The sequence below is a fragment of the Salmo salar genome, chromosome 16 (genome assembly GCF_965601325.2).
Source record: "Salmo salar chromosome 16, fSalSal1, whole genome shotgun sequence".
Classification (NCBI taxonomy): Eukaryota; Metazoa; Chordata; class Actinopteri; order Salmoniformes; family Salmonidae; genus Salmo; species Salmo salar.
The window spans coordinates 24,755,780-24,772,127 of NC_138306.1; the positions used below are offsets into that span (position 1 = coordinate 24,755,780).

The 16,348-nt window shown below is 42.5% G+C and overlaps 1 protein-coding gene across 1 annotated transcript in view; it reads right to left on the reverse strand.

The window, feature by feature from the left end:
* The window catches only part of LOC106573509 (SH3 and multiple ankyrin repeat domains protein 3), a 169,781-nt gene that overhangs the window by 63,100 nt on the left and 90,333 nt on the right, over positions 1 to 16,348 (reverse strand). The window contains exons 11-12 of the mRNA XM_082963248.1: positions 15,671 to 15,746; positions 13,359 to 13,441 (exon numbers count right to left, since the gene is read on the reverse strand). Coding sequence (XP_082819374.1) covers positions 13,359 to 13,441; positions 15,671 to 15,746 — 159 coding nt within the window. The remainder of the gene's footprint in view (positions 1 to 13,358; positions 13,442 to 15,670; positions 15,747 to 16,348) is intronic.

Consider the following 16,348-nt stretch of genomic DNA (forward strand, 5'->3'; position numbering starts at 1 on the left):
TGTTCTATAGTGTATTAGTAACAGTGAGAGGTGAGGTGGACTCTACAGTGTGTTCTATAGTGTATTAGTAACAGTGAGAGGTGAGGTGGACTCTACAGTGTGTTCTATAGTGTATTAGTAACAGTGAGAGGTGAGGTGGACTCTACAGTGTGTTCTATAGTGTATTAGTAACAGTGAGAGGTGAGGTGGACTCTACAGTGTGTTCTATAGTGTATTAGTAACAGTGAGAGGTGAGATGGACTCTACAGTGTGTTCTATAGTGTATTAGTAACAGTGAGAGGTGAGGTGGACTCTACAGTGTGTTCTATAGTGTATTAGTAACAGTGAGAGGTGAGGTGGACTCTACAGTGTGTTCTATAGTGTATTAGTAACAGTGAGAGGTGAGGTGGACTCTACAGTGTGTTCTATAGTGTATTAGTAACAGTGAGAGGTGAAGTGGACTCTACAGTGTGTTCTATAGTGTATTAGTAACAGTGAGAGGTGAGGTGGACTCTACAGTGTGTTCTATAGTGTATTAGTAACAGTGAGAGGTGAGGTGGACTCTACAGTGTGTTCTATAGTGTATTAGTAACAGTGAGAGGTGAGGTGGACTCTACAGTGTGTTCTATAGTGTATTAGTAACAGTGAGAGGTGAGGTGGACTCTACAGTGTGTTCTATAGTGTATTAGTAACAGTGAGAGGTGAGGTGGACTCTACAGTGTGTTCTATAGTGTATTAGTAACAGTGAGAGGTGGACTCTACAGTGTGTTCTATAGTGTATTAGTAACAGTGAGAGGTGAGGTGGACTCTACAGTGTGTTCTATAGTGTATTAGTAACAGTGAGAGGTGAGGTGGACTCTACAGTGTGTTCTATAGTGTATTAGTAACAGTGAGAGGTGAGGTGGACTCTACAGTGTGTTCTATAGTGTATTAGTAACAGTGAGAGGTGAGGTGGACTCTACAGTGTGTTCTATAGTGTATTAGTAACAGCGAGAGGTGAGGTGGACTCTACAGTGTGTTCTATAGTGTATTAGTAACAGTGAGAGGCGGACTCTACAGTGTGTTCTATGGTGTATTAGTAACAGTGAGAGGTGAGATGGACTCTACAGTGTGTTCTATAGTGTATTAGTAACAGTGAGAGGTGAAGTGGACTCTACAGTGTGTTCTATAGTGTATTAGTAACAGTGAGAGGTGAGGTGGACTCTACAGTGTGTTCTATAGTGTATTAGTAACAGTGAGAGGTGAGGTGGACTCTACAGTGTGTTCTATAGTTTGTGTTCTATAGTGTATTAGTAACAGTGAGAGGTGAGATGGACTCTACAGTGTGTTCTATAGTGTATTAGTAACAGTGAGAGGTGAGGTGGACTCTACAGTGTGTTCTATAGTGTATTAGTAACAGTGAGAGGTGAGATGGACTCTACAGTGTGTTCTATAGTGTATTAGTAACAGTGAGAGGTGAGGTGGACTCTACAGTGTGTTCTATAGTGTATTAGTAACAGTGAGAGGCGGACTCTACAGTGTGTTCTATAGTGTATTAGTAACAGCGAGAGGTGAGGTGGACTCTACAGTGTGTTCTATAGTGTATTAGTAACAGTGAGAGGCGGACTCTACAGTGTGTTCTATAGTGTATTAGTAACAGTGAGAGGTGAGGTGGACTCTACAGTGTGTTCTATAGTGTATTAGTAACAGCGAGAGGTGAGGTGGACTCTACAGTGTGTTCTATAGTGTATTAGTAACAGTGAGAGGCGGACTCTACAGTGTGTTCTATAGTGTATTAGTAACAGTGAGAGGTGAGATGGACTCTACAGTGTGTTCTATAGTGTATTAGTAACAGTGAGAGGTGAGATGGACTCTACCATGTGTTCTATAGTGTATTAGTAACAGTGAGAGGTGAGATGGACTCTACAGTGTGTTCTATAGTGTATTAGTAACAGTGAGAGGTGAGGTGGACTCTACAGTGTGTTCTATAGTGTATTAGTAACAGTGAGAGGTGAGATGGACTCTACAGTGTGTTGTATAGTGTATTATTAACAGTGAGAGGTGAGATGGACTCTACAGTGTGTTCTATAGTGTATTAGTAACAGTGAGAGGTGAGGTGGACTCTACAGTGTGTTCTATAGTGTATTAGTAACAATGAGAGGTGAGATGGACTCTACAGTGTGTTCTATAGTGTATTAGTAACAGTGAGAGGTGAGATGGACTCTACAGTGTGTTCTATAGTGTATTAGTAACAGTGAGAGGTGAGGTGGACTCTACAGTGTGTTCTATAGTGTATTAGGAACAGTGAGAGGTGAGATGGACTCTACAGTGTGTTCTATAGTGTATTAGTAACAGTGAGAGGTGAGATGGACTCTACAGTGTGTTCTATAGTGTATTAGTAACAGTGAGAGGTGAGGTGGACTCTACAGTGTGTTCTATAGTGTATTAGTAACAGTGAGAGGTGAGGTGGACTCTACAGTGTGTTCTATAGTGTATTAGTAACAGTGAGAGGTGAGATGGACTCTACAGTGTGTTCTATAGTGTATTAGTAACAGTGAGAGGTGAGATGGACTCTACAGTGTGTTCTATAGTGTATTAGTAACAGTGAGAGGTGAGATGGACTCTACAGTGTGTTCTATAGTGTATTAGTAACAGCGAGAGGTGAGGTGGACTCTACAGTGTGTTCTATAGTGTATTAGTAACAGTGAGAGGTGAGGTGGACTCTTCAGTGTGTTCTATAGTGTATTAGTAACAGTGAGAGGTGAGGTGGACTCTACAGTGTGTTCTATAGTGTATTAGTAACAGTGAGAGGTGAGGTGGACTCTACAGTGTGTTCTATAGTGTATTAGTAACAGTGAGAGGTGAGGTGGACTCTACAGTGTGTTCTATAGTTTGTGTTCTATAGTGTATTAGTAACAGTGAGAGGTGAGATGGACTCTACAGTGTGTTCTATAGTGTATTAGTAACAGTGAGAGGTGAGGTGGACTCTACAGTGTGTTCTATAGTGTATTAGTAACAGCGAGAGGTGAGGTGGACTCTACAGTGTGTTCTATAGTGTATTAGTAACAGTGAGAGGCGGACTCTACAGTGTGTTCTATAGTGTATTAGTAACAGTGAGAGGTGAGATGGACTCTACAGTGTGTTCTATAGTGTATTAGTAACAGTGAGAGGTGAGATGGACTCTACCATGTGTTCTATAGTGTATTAGTAACAGTGAGAGGTGAGATGGACTCTACAGTGTGTTCTATAGTGTATTAGTAACAGTGAGAGGTGAGGTGGACTCTACAGTGTGTTCTATAGTGTATTAGTAACAGTGAGAGGTGAGATGGACTCTACAGTGTGTTGTATAGTGTATTATTAACAGTGAGAGGTGAGATGGACTCTACAGTGTGTTCTATAGTGTATTAGTAACAGTGAGAGGTGAGGTGGACTCTACAGTGTGTTCTATAGTGTATTAGTAACAATGAGAGGTGAGATGGACTCTACAGTGTGTTCTATAGTGTATTAGTAACAGTGAGAGGTGAGATGGACTCTACAGTGTGTTCTATAGTGTATTAGTAACAGTGAGAGGTGAGGTGGACTCTACAGTGTGTTCTATAGTGTATTAGGAACAGTGAGAGGTGAGATGGACTCTACAGTGTGTTCTATAGTGTATTAGTAACAGTGAGAGGTGAGATGGACTCTACAGTGTGTTCTATAGTGTATTAGTAACAGTGAGAGGTGAGGTGGACTCTACAGTGTGTTCTATAGTGTATTAGTAACAGTGAGAGGTGAGGTGGACTCTACAGTGTGTTCTATAGTGTATTAGTAACAGTGAGAGGTGAGATGGACTCTACAGTGTGTTCTATAGTGTATTAGTAACAGTGAGAGGTGAGATGGACTCTACAGTGTGTTCTATAGTGTATTAGTAACAGTGAGAGGTGAGATGGACTCTACAGTGTGTTCTATAGTGTATTAGTAACAGCGAGAGGTGAGGTGGACTCTACAGTGTGTTCTATAGTGTATTAGTAACAGTGAGAGGTGAGGTGGACTCTTCAGTGTGTTCTATAGTGTATTAGTAACAGTGAGAGGTGAGGTGGACTCTACAGTGTGTTCTATAGTGTATTAGTAACAGTGAGAGGTGAGGTGGACTCTACAGTGTGTTCTATAGTGTATTAGTAACAGTGAGAGGTGAGGTGGACTCTACAGTGTGTTCTATAGTTTGTGTTCTATAGTGTATTAGTAACAGTGAGAGGTGAGATGGACTCTACAGTGTGTTCTATAGTGTATTAGTAACAGTGAGAGGTGAGGTGGACTCTACAGTGTGTTCTATAGTGTATTAGTAACAGTGAGAGGTGAGATGGACTCTACAGTGTGTTCTATAGTGTATTAGTAACAGTGAGAGGTGAGGTGGACTCTACAGTGTGTTCTATAGTGTATTAGTAACAGTGAGAGGCGGACTCTACAGTGTGTTCTATAGTGTATTAGTAACAGTGAGAGGTGAGGTGGACTCTACAGTGTGTTCTATAGTGTATTAGTAACAGTGAGAGGTGAGATGGACTCTACAGTGTGTTCTATAGTGTATTAGTAACAGTGAGAGGTGAGGTGGACTCTACAGTGTGTTCTATAGTGTATTAGTAACAGTGAGAGGTGAGATGGACTCTACAGTGTGTTCTATAGTGTATTAGTAACAGTGAGAGGTGAGATGGACTCTACAGTGTGTTCTATAGTGTATTAGTAACAGTGAGAGGTGAAGTGGACTCTACAGTGTGTTCTATAGTGTATTAGTAACAGTGAGAGGTGAGGTGGACTCTACAGTGTGTTCTATAGTGTATTAGTAACAGTGAGAGGTGAGGTGGACTCTACAGTGTGTTCTATAGTGTATTAGTAACAGTGACAGGTGAGATGGACTCTACAGTGTGTTCTATAGTGTATTAGTAACAGTGAGAGGTGAGATGGACTCTACAGTGTGTTCTATAGTGTATTATTAACAGTGAGAGGTGAGATGGACTCTACAGTGTGTTCTATATTGTATTAGTAACAGTGAGAGGTGGACTCTACAGTGTGTTCTATAGTGTATTAGTAACAGTGAGAGGTGAGGTGGACTCTACAGTGTGTTCTATAGTGTATTAGTAACAGTGAGAGGTGAGGTGGACTCTACAGTGTGTTCTATAGTGTATTAGTAACAGTGAGAGGTGAGGTGGACTCTACAGTGTGTTCTATAGTGTATTAGTAACAGTGAGAGGTGAGGTGGACTCTACAGTGTGTTCTATAGTGTATTAGTAACAGTGAGAGGTGAGGTGGACTCTACAGTGTGTTCTATAGTGTATTAGTAACAGTGAGAGGTGAGATGGACTCTACAGTGTGTTCTATAGTGTATTAGTAACAGTGAGAGGTGAGGTGGACTCTACAGTGTGTTCTATAGTGTATTAGTAACAGTGAGAGGTGAGGTGGACTCTACAGTGTGTTCTATAGTGTATTAGTAACAGTGAGAGGTGAGGTGGACTCTACAGTGTGTTCTATAGTGTATTAGTAACAGTGAGAGGTGAAGTGGACTCTACAGTGTGTTCTATAGTGTATTAGTAACAGTGAGAGGTGAGGTGGACTCTACAGTGTGTTCTATAGTGTATTAGTAACAGTGAGAGGTGAGGTGGACTCTACAGTGTGTTCTATAGTGTATTAGTAACAGTGAGAGGTGAGGTGGACTCTACAGTGTGTTCTATAGTGTATTAGTAACAGTGAGAGGTGAGGTGGACTCTACAGTGTGTTCTATAGTGTATTAGTAACAGTGAGAGGTGAGGTGGACTCTACAGTGTGTTCTATAGTGTATTAGTAACAGTGAGAGGTGGACTCTACAGTGTGTTCTATAGTGTATTAGTAACAGTGAGAGGTGAGGTGGACTCTACAGTGTGTTCTATAGTGTATTAGTAACAGTGAGAGGTGAGGTGGACTCTACAGTGTGTTCTATAGTGTATTAGTAACAGTGAGAGGTGAGGTGGACTCTACAGTGTGTTCTATAGTGTATTAGTAACAGTGAGAGGTGAGGTGGACTCTACAGTGTGTTCTATAGTGTATTAGTAACAGCGAGAGGTGAGGTGGACTCTACAGTGTGTTCTATAGTGTATTAGTAACAGTGAGAGGCGGACTCTACAGTGTGTTCTATGGTGTATTAGTAACAGTGAGAGGTGAGATGGACTCTACAGTGTGTTCTATAGTGTATTAGTAACAGTGAGAGGTGAAGTGGACTCTACAGTGTGTTCTATAGTGTATTAGTAACAGTGAGAGGTGAGGTGGACTCTACAGTGTGTTCTATAGTGTATTAGTAACAGTGAGAGGTGAGGTGGACTCTACAGTGTGTTCTATAGTGTATTAGTAACAGTGACAGGTGAGATGGACTCTACAGTGTGTTCTATAGTGTATTAGTAACAGTGAGAGGTGAGATGGACTCTACAGTGTGTTCTATAGTGTATTATTAACAGTGAGAGGTGAGATGGACTCTACAGTGTGTTCTATAGTGTATTAGTAACAGTGAGAGGTGAGATGGACTCTACAGTGTGTTCTATAGTGTATTAGTAACAGTGAGAGGTGAGATGGACTCTACAGTGTGTTCTATAGTGTATTAGTAACAGTGAGAGGTGGACTCTACAGTGTGTTCTATAGTGTATTAGTAACAGTGAGAGGTGAGGTGGACTCTACAGTTTGTTCTATAGTGTATTAGTAACAGTGAGAGGTGAGGTGGACTCTACAGTGTGTTCTATAGTGTATTGGTAACAGTGAGAGGTGAGGTGGACTCTACAGTGTGTTCTATAGAGTATTAGTAACAGTGAGAGGTGAGGTGGACTCTACAGTGTGTTCTATAGTGTATTAGTAACAGTGAGAGGTGAGTTGGTGTGACAGGGAGAGACCCTTTCACTCAACCATATTACTTTATCTGCTCTCACACTGAAAATCAGATTACATACACACACACACACACACACACACACACACACACACACACACACACACACACACACACACACACACACACACACACACACACACACACACACACACACACACACACACACAGACACACACACGCACATAGGACACAAAAAAAATCACAGAAACTCATGCAAGCACACTCCTGACTCGTTAGCTGAGTGTACGTCTGCCTGAGGATAGTCTACTGTGCACTTCACACCCTCCATTTAATCCTGGACTGATTCCAACTATACCACTTACACAGGAGAGCTCCCAGACGTAGCTGCAGTATGTGTGTGTGTGTCTGTGTGTGTGTGTGCGACTTGACCCCACTAGTAAAGGTAATCCATTCAGTTCTATCTGAGGCACTCGGGAACATGGAGGAAGAGGGAGAGGAGGAGGAGTGGAAGAGAGGGATACATGTAGAGGGGGGAAGTTGAGTGATAGAAATGGGAAAAGGAGGAGAATAAGAGTAGACAAATTGAAATATTACTAAGGAGGATGTAGGGAGGAACTAGGGAGGGAGAGACAGACGGACAGAGAACATCTCCTGGCTCTACATGTCCACTGTTCGTTGGTCAGGAGGAACGCCATAGTCTCTTTTTGCTATTTTGTGATTGATTACTGCATTATTAGGTTTAGAGCTTGCAAGAAAGGCATTTCACTTTGAAATCCAAAATGCTGGAGTATAGAGCCAAATGTAACATTTTAGCTTCACTGTCCAAATAAATACACACGTAGAGGAGGAAATGTCTGCTTGAGACGGAGGAGCAGAAAACACACTCAGACTTCCGGCAAGGTGCCCACAAGGGGTTGCTATAGTAACCAGCATGGGGAGCTGGCACGTGCAGCAGTGCAAAGTGTGTGTGTGCAGGTAAAGTAGTAGCTGATAATGACTAATAGTAAAGCTGAGAGACGACGAAAGAAGAGGGAGGGGAGGAGGTAAAAAAAAGAATTAGAGACAGAAAAAAGTGGCATAGAACAAACAGTGAAGGAGTCAATGAATGAGAAAAAAGACAGGAGGAAAAAGAAAGATGGAGAGAATTGAGCGAAAGATACTCATTTCTGTCTCCCTGAACACCATGTGTGAGGAACAGATGGGGTATTCAACTGACAGCTCTTCCTAGGATTACACCACCACAGGGGCTAGACACACACACGCACACACACACACACACACACACACACACACACACACACACACACACACACACACACACACACCACACACACACACACACACCACACACACACACACACACACACACACACACACACCACACACACAGAGAGTGAGAGAGAGAGTGAGAGCTAGAGAGAGAGAGAGAGAGAGCAAGCGAGAGAGAGACAATGTGGTGTTGACCAAAGACAGTCGCGTTGACTCATAGAGAATTAGTCATACTGTGTGACTCAATGATAGGGGTATAGAACGCCTCACATCAACCCACACTCAGAACACCTACAGAGGGGCTCACAGACAGGCTATGATTTGAAGACACGTATCTTTCCCTTTCAAGACGATCCAATACGTATCGATATAGATACTTGGGCTCCGATATGATACTGGAACAATACGCTTTAGAATGAAATGATTTGGTGTGATTTGGTTTGATTAGAGGAACAAATTCATGCGTTTCGGTTTGATGTGATGCACTAACATTTGTTGAATAAACACATTCATTTTCCATTCTAAATTCAAATCTGCTGGTGAAGGAGCTGAAGAGCTGGACCTCTGAGCTGGATCTGTCTGAGCTGGATCTGTCTGAGCTGGTTCTGTCTGAGCTGGATCTGTCTGAGCTGGTTCTGTCTGAGCTGGATCTGTCTGAGCTGCTTCTGTCTGAGCTGGTTCTGTCTGAGCTGGTTCTGTCTCAGCTGGTTCTGTCTGAGCTGGATCTGTCTGAGCTGGTTCTGTCTGAGCTGGTTCTGTCTGAGCTGGATCTGTCTGAGCTGGTTCTGTCTGAGCTGGATCTGTCTGAGCTGGTTATGTCTGAGCTGGTTCTGTCTGAGCTGACTTCTATGTGTATGTGTGTTGTAAATGTGTATAGTATGCCTATATTGTATGTAAGCACCAGAGGGAGACTGGGCATCTACCACCCTACTATCAGATTAGGCGGAGGAATGTGTACTTTTTGTCCCTGCACTTTTGATCTGAAATCACCACAACCCACTAATTAACTTGTCATTTTTTGTGATTAAAAGTGTTGTAAAAATTAGCTATGACATAGCCAATGAATGTTAAGCACAACTTTAGATTTCACCCCCGTATAAAAATGGTTTTGAACATGAAAGTGATTGCTGTTTTCGTTGTGAAATTATCAACATTACCCTACCATATACACTGAATGTTTAAAACTACACAGCAAGTTGGCCAGTGTTGATTTTTCAGTGTAACATTTCTAGTGTTGATTCAGGTGTTAAATTATCTCTGTAATCACTGGTGTAACAGAACCCCGGTGTTGGTGTTAACAACCAGTGTTAAACCCAAACCATGCCCATCATTATCACATTTCCCAGAATGCTCTATTGCAGGTTGATTTTTAGAATTGTTTGTTTCATTATGTTATATGTTATATGTTTTTTTCATGAACATTGATTCATTTATTAATCTTATGCTACTCAAATATAAGTAATATACACTTTTCTATACTAATCCAATTTGTTACTTGGATTTATTTATTGCACCCGTTCCTGAAATGATTTAAATGCTTTATGTAGTCTCATAGTCTACCCAACCCAACAGTTATTCTGAATGCAGGTTGCTAGTGACACACTTTTTACAATGTTGAATATCCCCACTCTGGCTGGATTCCAATAGGAATTACACATCACTTTGCAAGTCAGTATAATGTGATATAATGCAAGCCAGTATAATGCCGGCCTGATGTTTCCTGTAAACCATGAGTTTCAGGCCACTGGAACAGGATAAAACTAGTGATGTTACGTTTTACAGCAGCTAACTTTGAAGCAGTGTGCTGATGCGCGTATCACTTTAACAGAAGTACGTCATCAGTGACGTCGGAAGCTTAGTTTGATCACTTGCTTTTTCAAACCGTGTGTTGCTAAATGCAAGATCACACTGATTTTGCTGTGGTTCCGGTGCTTTCTTTGATTAAGCTGCTTTCAAACAACAACCTATACTGGACACCACGCTTATAAATATAATTAGGATTTTATACATGTAATTTCACCTGACCGATAGTTTAGCAGGTAGAGGAGGGAACTATGGAACGTTCAGTGATGTGAGGGTATTAGGAGGAATCCCGTTGAAAGCACACCATTTTTTAAATGTGAAACCACACTTTCTGCACTGTTGTTCAAATAAGTTGTTTTATTTACACTGAACAAAACTATAAATGCAGCATGTAAAGTGTTGGTCCCATGTTTCATGAGCTGAAATAAAAGATTCCAGAAATGTTCATTCTAAAATGTGGATTTTTTTCACACAATATAATGCCACAGATATCTCAAGTTTTGAGTGAGCATGCAATTGGCATGTAGACTGCAGGAATGTCCACCAGAGCTGTTGCCAGAGAATTGAATGTTAATTTCTCCACCATAAGCTGCCGTCAATGTCGATTTAGGGAATTTGGCAGTACGTCCAACCAGCCTCATAACCGCAGACGACATGTATGGCGTTGTGTGGGCGTGCGGTTTGCTAATGTCAAATTTGTGAACAGAGTGTCCCATGGTGACAGTGTGGTTATGGTATGTGCAGTCATAAGTTACAGACAATGAACACAATTGGATTTTATTGAAGGCAATTTGAATGAACAGAGATACTGTGACGAGATCCTGAGGCCCATTGTTGTGCCATTTATCTTCCGCCATCAACTGTTTCAGCATGATAATGCACTACCCCATGTCACAAGGCCTGCAGTTTGTCTATGGTCGGTACACTCACCAGAAATGTCACCCATTGAGCAAGTTTGGGATGCTCTGGATCGAAGTGTACGACAGCGTGTTCCAGTTCCTGCCAATATCCAACAACTTCGCACAGCCGTCGAAGAGGAGTGGGACAACATTGCACAAGTCACAATCAACAGCCTGATCAACTCTATGCGAAGGAGATGTGTCTTGCTGCATGAGGAAAATGGTGGTCACAGCAGATACTGACTGGTTTTCTGATCCACGGCCCTACATATTTTTTTAAGGTATCTGTGACCAACAGTTGCATATCTATATTCCCAGTCATGTGAAATCCATAGATTCGGGCCTAATTAATTTAGTTCAATTAACTGATTTCCTTATATGAACTGTAACTCAGTAAAATCTTTGAAATTGTTGCATGTTGCATTTATATTTTTGTTCAGTATAGTACAGTAAAAGCTTATTTCTTAAATAATGGCATATATTCTGTTTTTGATAGCAAACATGAAGGTGAAAAAGGGAAGCATGATGTAAGATGCAAACCTGGTAATCCAACTGATTGTAGTCTATTAAAGCAAACAACTTACTGCTGGCCATGAAGCTTTGATAAAATCAGTGGAGAAAAATATCCTCTCTGTTAATCACGTTACTATTTATTGCTGACCAGCAGATGTCACTAATGTGCATTGTGAACAGATAATGAAGCTCAGTGTAATGAACCTATTTTCAACACAATTGGCTGGAAAGCTTCAGAGTTCAGAAAGCTTTGTTTCCTGAATCACTAGGTAAAGCGAGGCACTCAAAATAAGCCTTATGAAATACATATTGTGTTGAAGAATTACATTTTAATGATGACATATTCAGTTGGTGAAGGACACAGAACTGAAAATAGATGAAAGCAAACATGGATGAATGTTTCTGTCCCTAACAAATACAGTCACAGGTGGTAACGCTGATAAAGTGTGTGGAGCCGTATAGACACTGGGCCAGTGTTAAATGTAACACTCTCAGTGTTGATTTAACACTGGAGAATTTGCTGTGTACCAAAACTATTGCTGATGGTGAACCTGAACAATCGAAATAAAATCCAATGTAGAGCTAAGCCCTGATTAGCGGCTAGGTTATGGCCAGATGAGAGTTGTTTCTCCGGTAGTATGCTTACTTTTTTCCCGGTAAAACACCATTTTCAGAAGCGCATTTGATAACAATAACCTAGCAAATTACAGTGGTTGTCCCTCAACTAATAAAGCATAATATTGCGCAAGCCATTTTACAAGCATTTGAATGCTGAAGGCAGATGCAGATGTGCAAGATCAGGAATAGGCCTACATCTCCTTGGTCAGTGTGCGAAGCTGCGCAGTTTGACTAGGCTACTGATATTGCCTGGGGTTGCTCAGCATGCATTAGTTGTCTCAGAAGATGAGGTATTTTCGGAAGGTAAAAAGAAAGTAAAATTCTAACGGTTTAATCGGTTTCTGACCGACATTTGGATCGGCTACATTTGGATCGGCTCGGGGTCCCATGGACCCATCCACTCATATCTTAAACATTTGATCAGGGGACTGATGGAAATCGGAGAACGTTACATCCCTAGAAGATAGTAGCAGGGCTTTGGACGCAGCTGTGACAGTGATTCGGACAGCCTGCTTTGGTAATAAGGTATAAAGTTGAGTTTTGTGAAAAGTGTGTTTGTCACTCCAGGCTGATCGTAGAGGTATAGAGCAAGAAGTTGTCTGTTTTGTGGCCAAGCACTAAAACACCTGATTCATTAACAAAGGTTTGTGTGTGTGTATTTTAAAATGCAGTTTCGGGAGGAGAGCTTTAAGCTTCAGAGGACATACCTAATCCACAACAGGAACTTCCATATATGGGCTAGTTCTTCTGCACTGGAACGCAGCCTTAGAGCAGGAACTCCATAAAGTGGTTCAGACTTTCATATTGCAATGAGGCCGGAGCAAGAACTTCGTACATGGGCACAGACATTCATATTGGAACACAGCCCCTGGTGCAGGTACTCCATATGTGGGCCCAGACACCCGCATTGGAAAGCAGACGTTCGGCAAGGAACTCAACATATGGACATTGAACCGTGACCATGCCAAGTTGCTCACCTGCACATCCGATCCGAGTTGCTCACATCACATCCGATCTTTATTAGCCACAAGCCCGCCTCACTCACCTGAATCCAAGTATTTAAACAGCATCCATCTTCATGCCTTTGCATGTCTGGCTGACAAACAGGCAGTAGTTGAGAAGACATTAAACTGCCACAGCGAGTCACCCGCTAGACATGCTGCACAATGGCGGGCCAGGTCAACTTTGGTCTACGACTGGGAGCTGGCATATGCATCAACTGCACCCTCCAGGCTTCCTTCACAATGGTGGGCTTATGGCTGGGGTTTGCCCTGCCAGCAGGCTCAGCACAGACACAGTTGACAACCCCCTCCCCCATCCCAGCAGGGTCAGCCCCCAGCTGTGCCCCGACTACCATCTATGCCAAAACCCTTATACCAAACTCTATCAACTACTGCCCCTTCTGACATGTTTGTCAGATGGCAAGAAGCCAAACTCGTGAATGTGTTCCCTACCTTTGGCTCCCCGTAGGACAAAGCCAAATCCTTCGTTTTCTTTCTTCTGCAGCATAGCATTCTTCTCCTCTATGATGTAATCACTGGAGAGCAGAGAGGAGAGGGACAGCAGGTAAGAGTCCCGCAACATACTCACTGAGAGAAGAGACAGGAGGGAATGAAGGTGAGGGCAGAGAGCCAGGGATGGTAGAGAAAAGGATGGGAGAAGATGGAGATGGACAACGAGAAATAGGGGAGGAGGGGGTGGCGACGAGGGCGCAGTAAAATCTTTAAAATTGTTGCATGTTGTGTTTATTTTGTATAGTGTATAAAATTCTCATACTAATGAGTTTTGTCACGTGTGTGTGTGTGTGTGTGTGTGTGTGTGTGTGTGTGTGTGTGTGTGTATGTGTGTGTGTGTGTGTGTGTGTGTGTGTGTGTGTGTGTGTGTGTGTGTGTGTGTCAATTCACACCACACAATTCAATGTTCAAACACAACAACAACATGTATTCCCAGCGACATTCTAGCACTCTGTTACCACACAGTAAAAGCACCATCATGTCCCAATCTCAGCAACACCAATATTCTGTTGACTGACCCTCAGATCCCACTGCTGACACCAGACAGCCCATACAGTTAGTGAATTGAACACTAGACACACTGGCATGGGAGACCTGGAGTTCAGTTGTGTGTTAGCTGTTAGCCACGCCAACTGCCCAGCCACTTACCCTGGGTAGACAGAGCCCCTGCTGACGGGGCATGGAGACCCCTGAAAAACCCTCCTGTGTCAGGGAGCAGAGGTTTCAGTGGTACAATTTAACTAGAGGACTTGCTTAATATACAGTGTGCAAAGCTGTCATCAAGGTATAGGGAGGCTACTTTGAAGAATCTAAAATATACTTTGATTTAACACTTTTTTGGTTACTACATGATTCCATATGTGTTATTTCATAGTTTTGATATCTTCACTATTATTATACAATGTCGAACATAGTAAAAAATAAATAAAAACACTTGAATGAGTAGGTGTGTCCATACTTTTGACTGGTACTGTATTGTGTGTGTGTGTGTGTGTGTGTGTGTGTGTGTGTGTGTGTGTGTGTGTGTGTGTGTGTGTGTGTGTGTGTGTGTGTGTGTGTGTGTGTGTGTGTGTGTGTGTGTGTGTGTGTATGTGTGTATATGTGTGTGTATATATATATATATATATATGGGGTTTACAAATACAGTTCAACATCTTTCTCTCCTCCCCCTCCTCTTAGCCTGCATCCTGCATATCCAACCAGCTCTAAACTTTTCCCCTCCATAGCTACAGAATAGCTTTGTTTCCGTTCAACCAATCATGAACTGAATCGCACTAATGTTGCATTCACTATTCTATTCTATGAACTCCTGTTTAGATACAGTACTACTCGGGTATTTAAAAATATTCCATACGTTCATATTCAGATTAGCATCCAATGTAGCACAATCATGTTCCATAATGTAATTACAGTCTGACGTATAATAATGTTCCATAAACCCTCAAAGTAACCATTCACAGTGGCATGCTAAAGACTTCCATTCAAGAGATTTTACATTCTGTCTGTACCCATTGTACGTAGTGAGTCATGTTGGGGCGATATGCAAATTGTAGTGGGTCTAGGCAGGGTGTCGCGTAAGGTGGAGGTGACATGATCCTTAACTAGCTGGTGAAAAACTTCTCTCTCTCTCTCTCTCTCTCTCTCTCTCTTGTAGGCACAGTCTCTCTCTTTTCATCTGTCTCCCCCCTCCTCTCTGGAAAGCTGAGGGGAAACAACACTCTGATACCAAGCACCTCTCTCCCGACAAGCTGACTGACATTTAGAGTGAATTTACATCAGAACACAGTCCTATACCAGATAGTGTTCTGCTGTCCTCTCTCCCAGCATGCACATCTGATTTACCTGAGAGTGAGCACTCACACTCTCCTTTATTACTGATTGATGTCACAGGCAGTACATTTCAGAGAGAGGGGGACAAAGGACGAGAGGGAGAGCGAGACACTCACCCACACATGCATACACAAAGGGAATATTTCAATAATTTGAGTTTTATATGAGGCCTGGGTTGAGAGTGGGACTCATGCAAGCAGAATGCACTGACACTGGCTCACCACTAGATGACAGCAGCATCCCATCACATAGTGTGTGTGTGTGTGTGTGTGTGTGTGTGTGTGTGTGTGTGTGTGTGTGTGTGTGTGTGTGTGTGTGTGTGTGTGTGTGTGTGTGTGTGTGTGTGTGTGTGTGTGTGTGTGTGTGTGTGTGTGTGTGTGTGTGTGTGTGTGTTTTTGTGTCTGTGCATGTATGTGTCTTACCTGTATGAGGAGAGGTTGTCATAGGATCCCACAGTGTAGTGTCTGAACAGTCTCTTAGTGCGATCCTCTCTTGTCTCTGTAAAACAAAGCAATTCACTGTCAGTGTGTGTGTGTGTGTGGTCTCGCTTGGGCCCTGTCACTGCTTGAGTGCATTTATAATAACCCCCCCCCCATACACACACACACATACTGCTACCCCACTAAAGGACAATCTGCTAACTGGAGACCCTGTCAGGCCACTAGAGTTCTTCATTGTGTGTGTGTGTGTGTGTGTGTGTGTGTGTGTGTGTGTGTGTGTGTGTGTGTGTGTGTGTGTGTGTGTGTGTGTGTGTGTGTGTGTGTGTGTGTGTGTGTGTGTGTTGTCAGACTATCTTATGAGTTAATTACATTTTGTTTCTTGACATTCCCTTCACCCTGTCTGTCTGTCTGTCTGATTCAGTGACAGCTGCCAGCTTTGTCCACCACAAGTTTCTCAACGGCAATGCACAGAAATACCAAACAAACCTCTCTCTGTCTTCACTCCAAGCTCCATCACCTCCACTCCTCTCAATCACTCTATCCATCTCTCTCACTATCCCCCCCTTTCTCCACCCATATCCCCATTACCCCTCTTGTCATTCTCTTCCCGATTCCAGTCTACACCCCTCCATCATTCTCTATCCCCCTTTGAAACCTTCT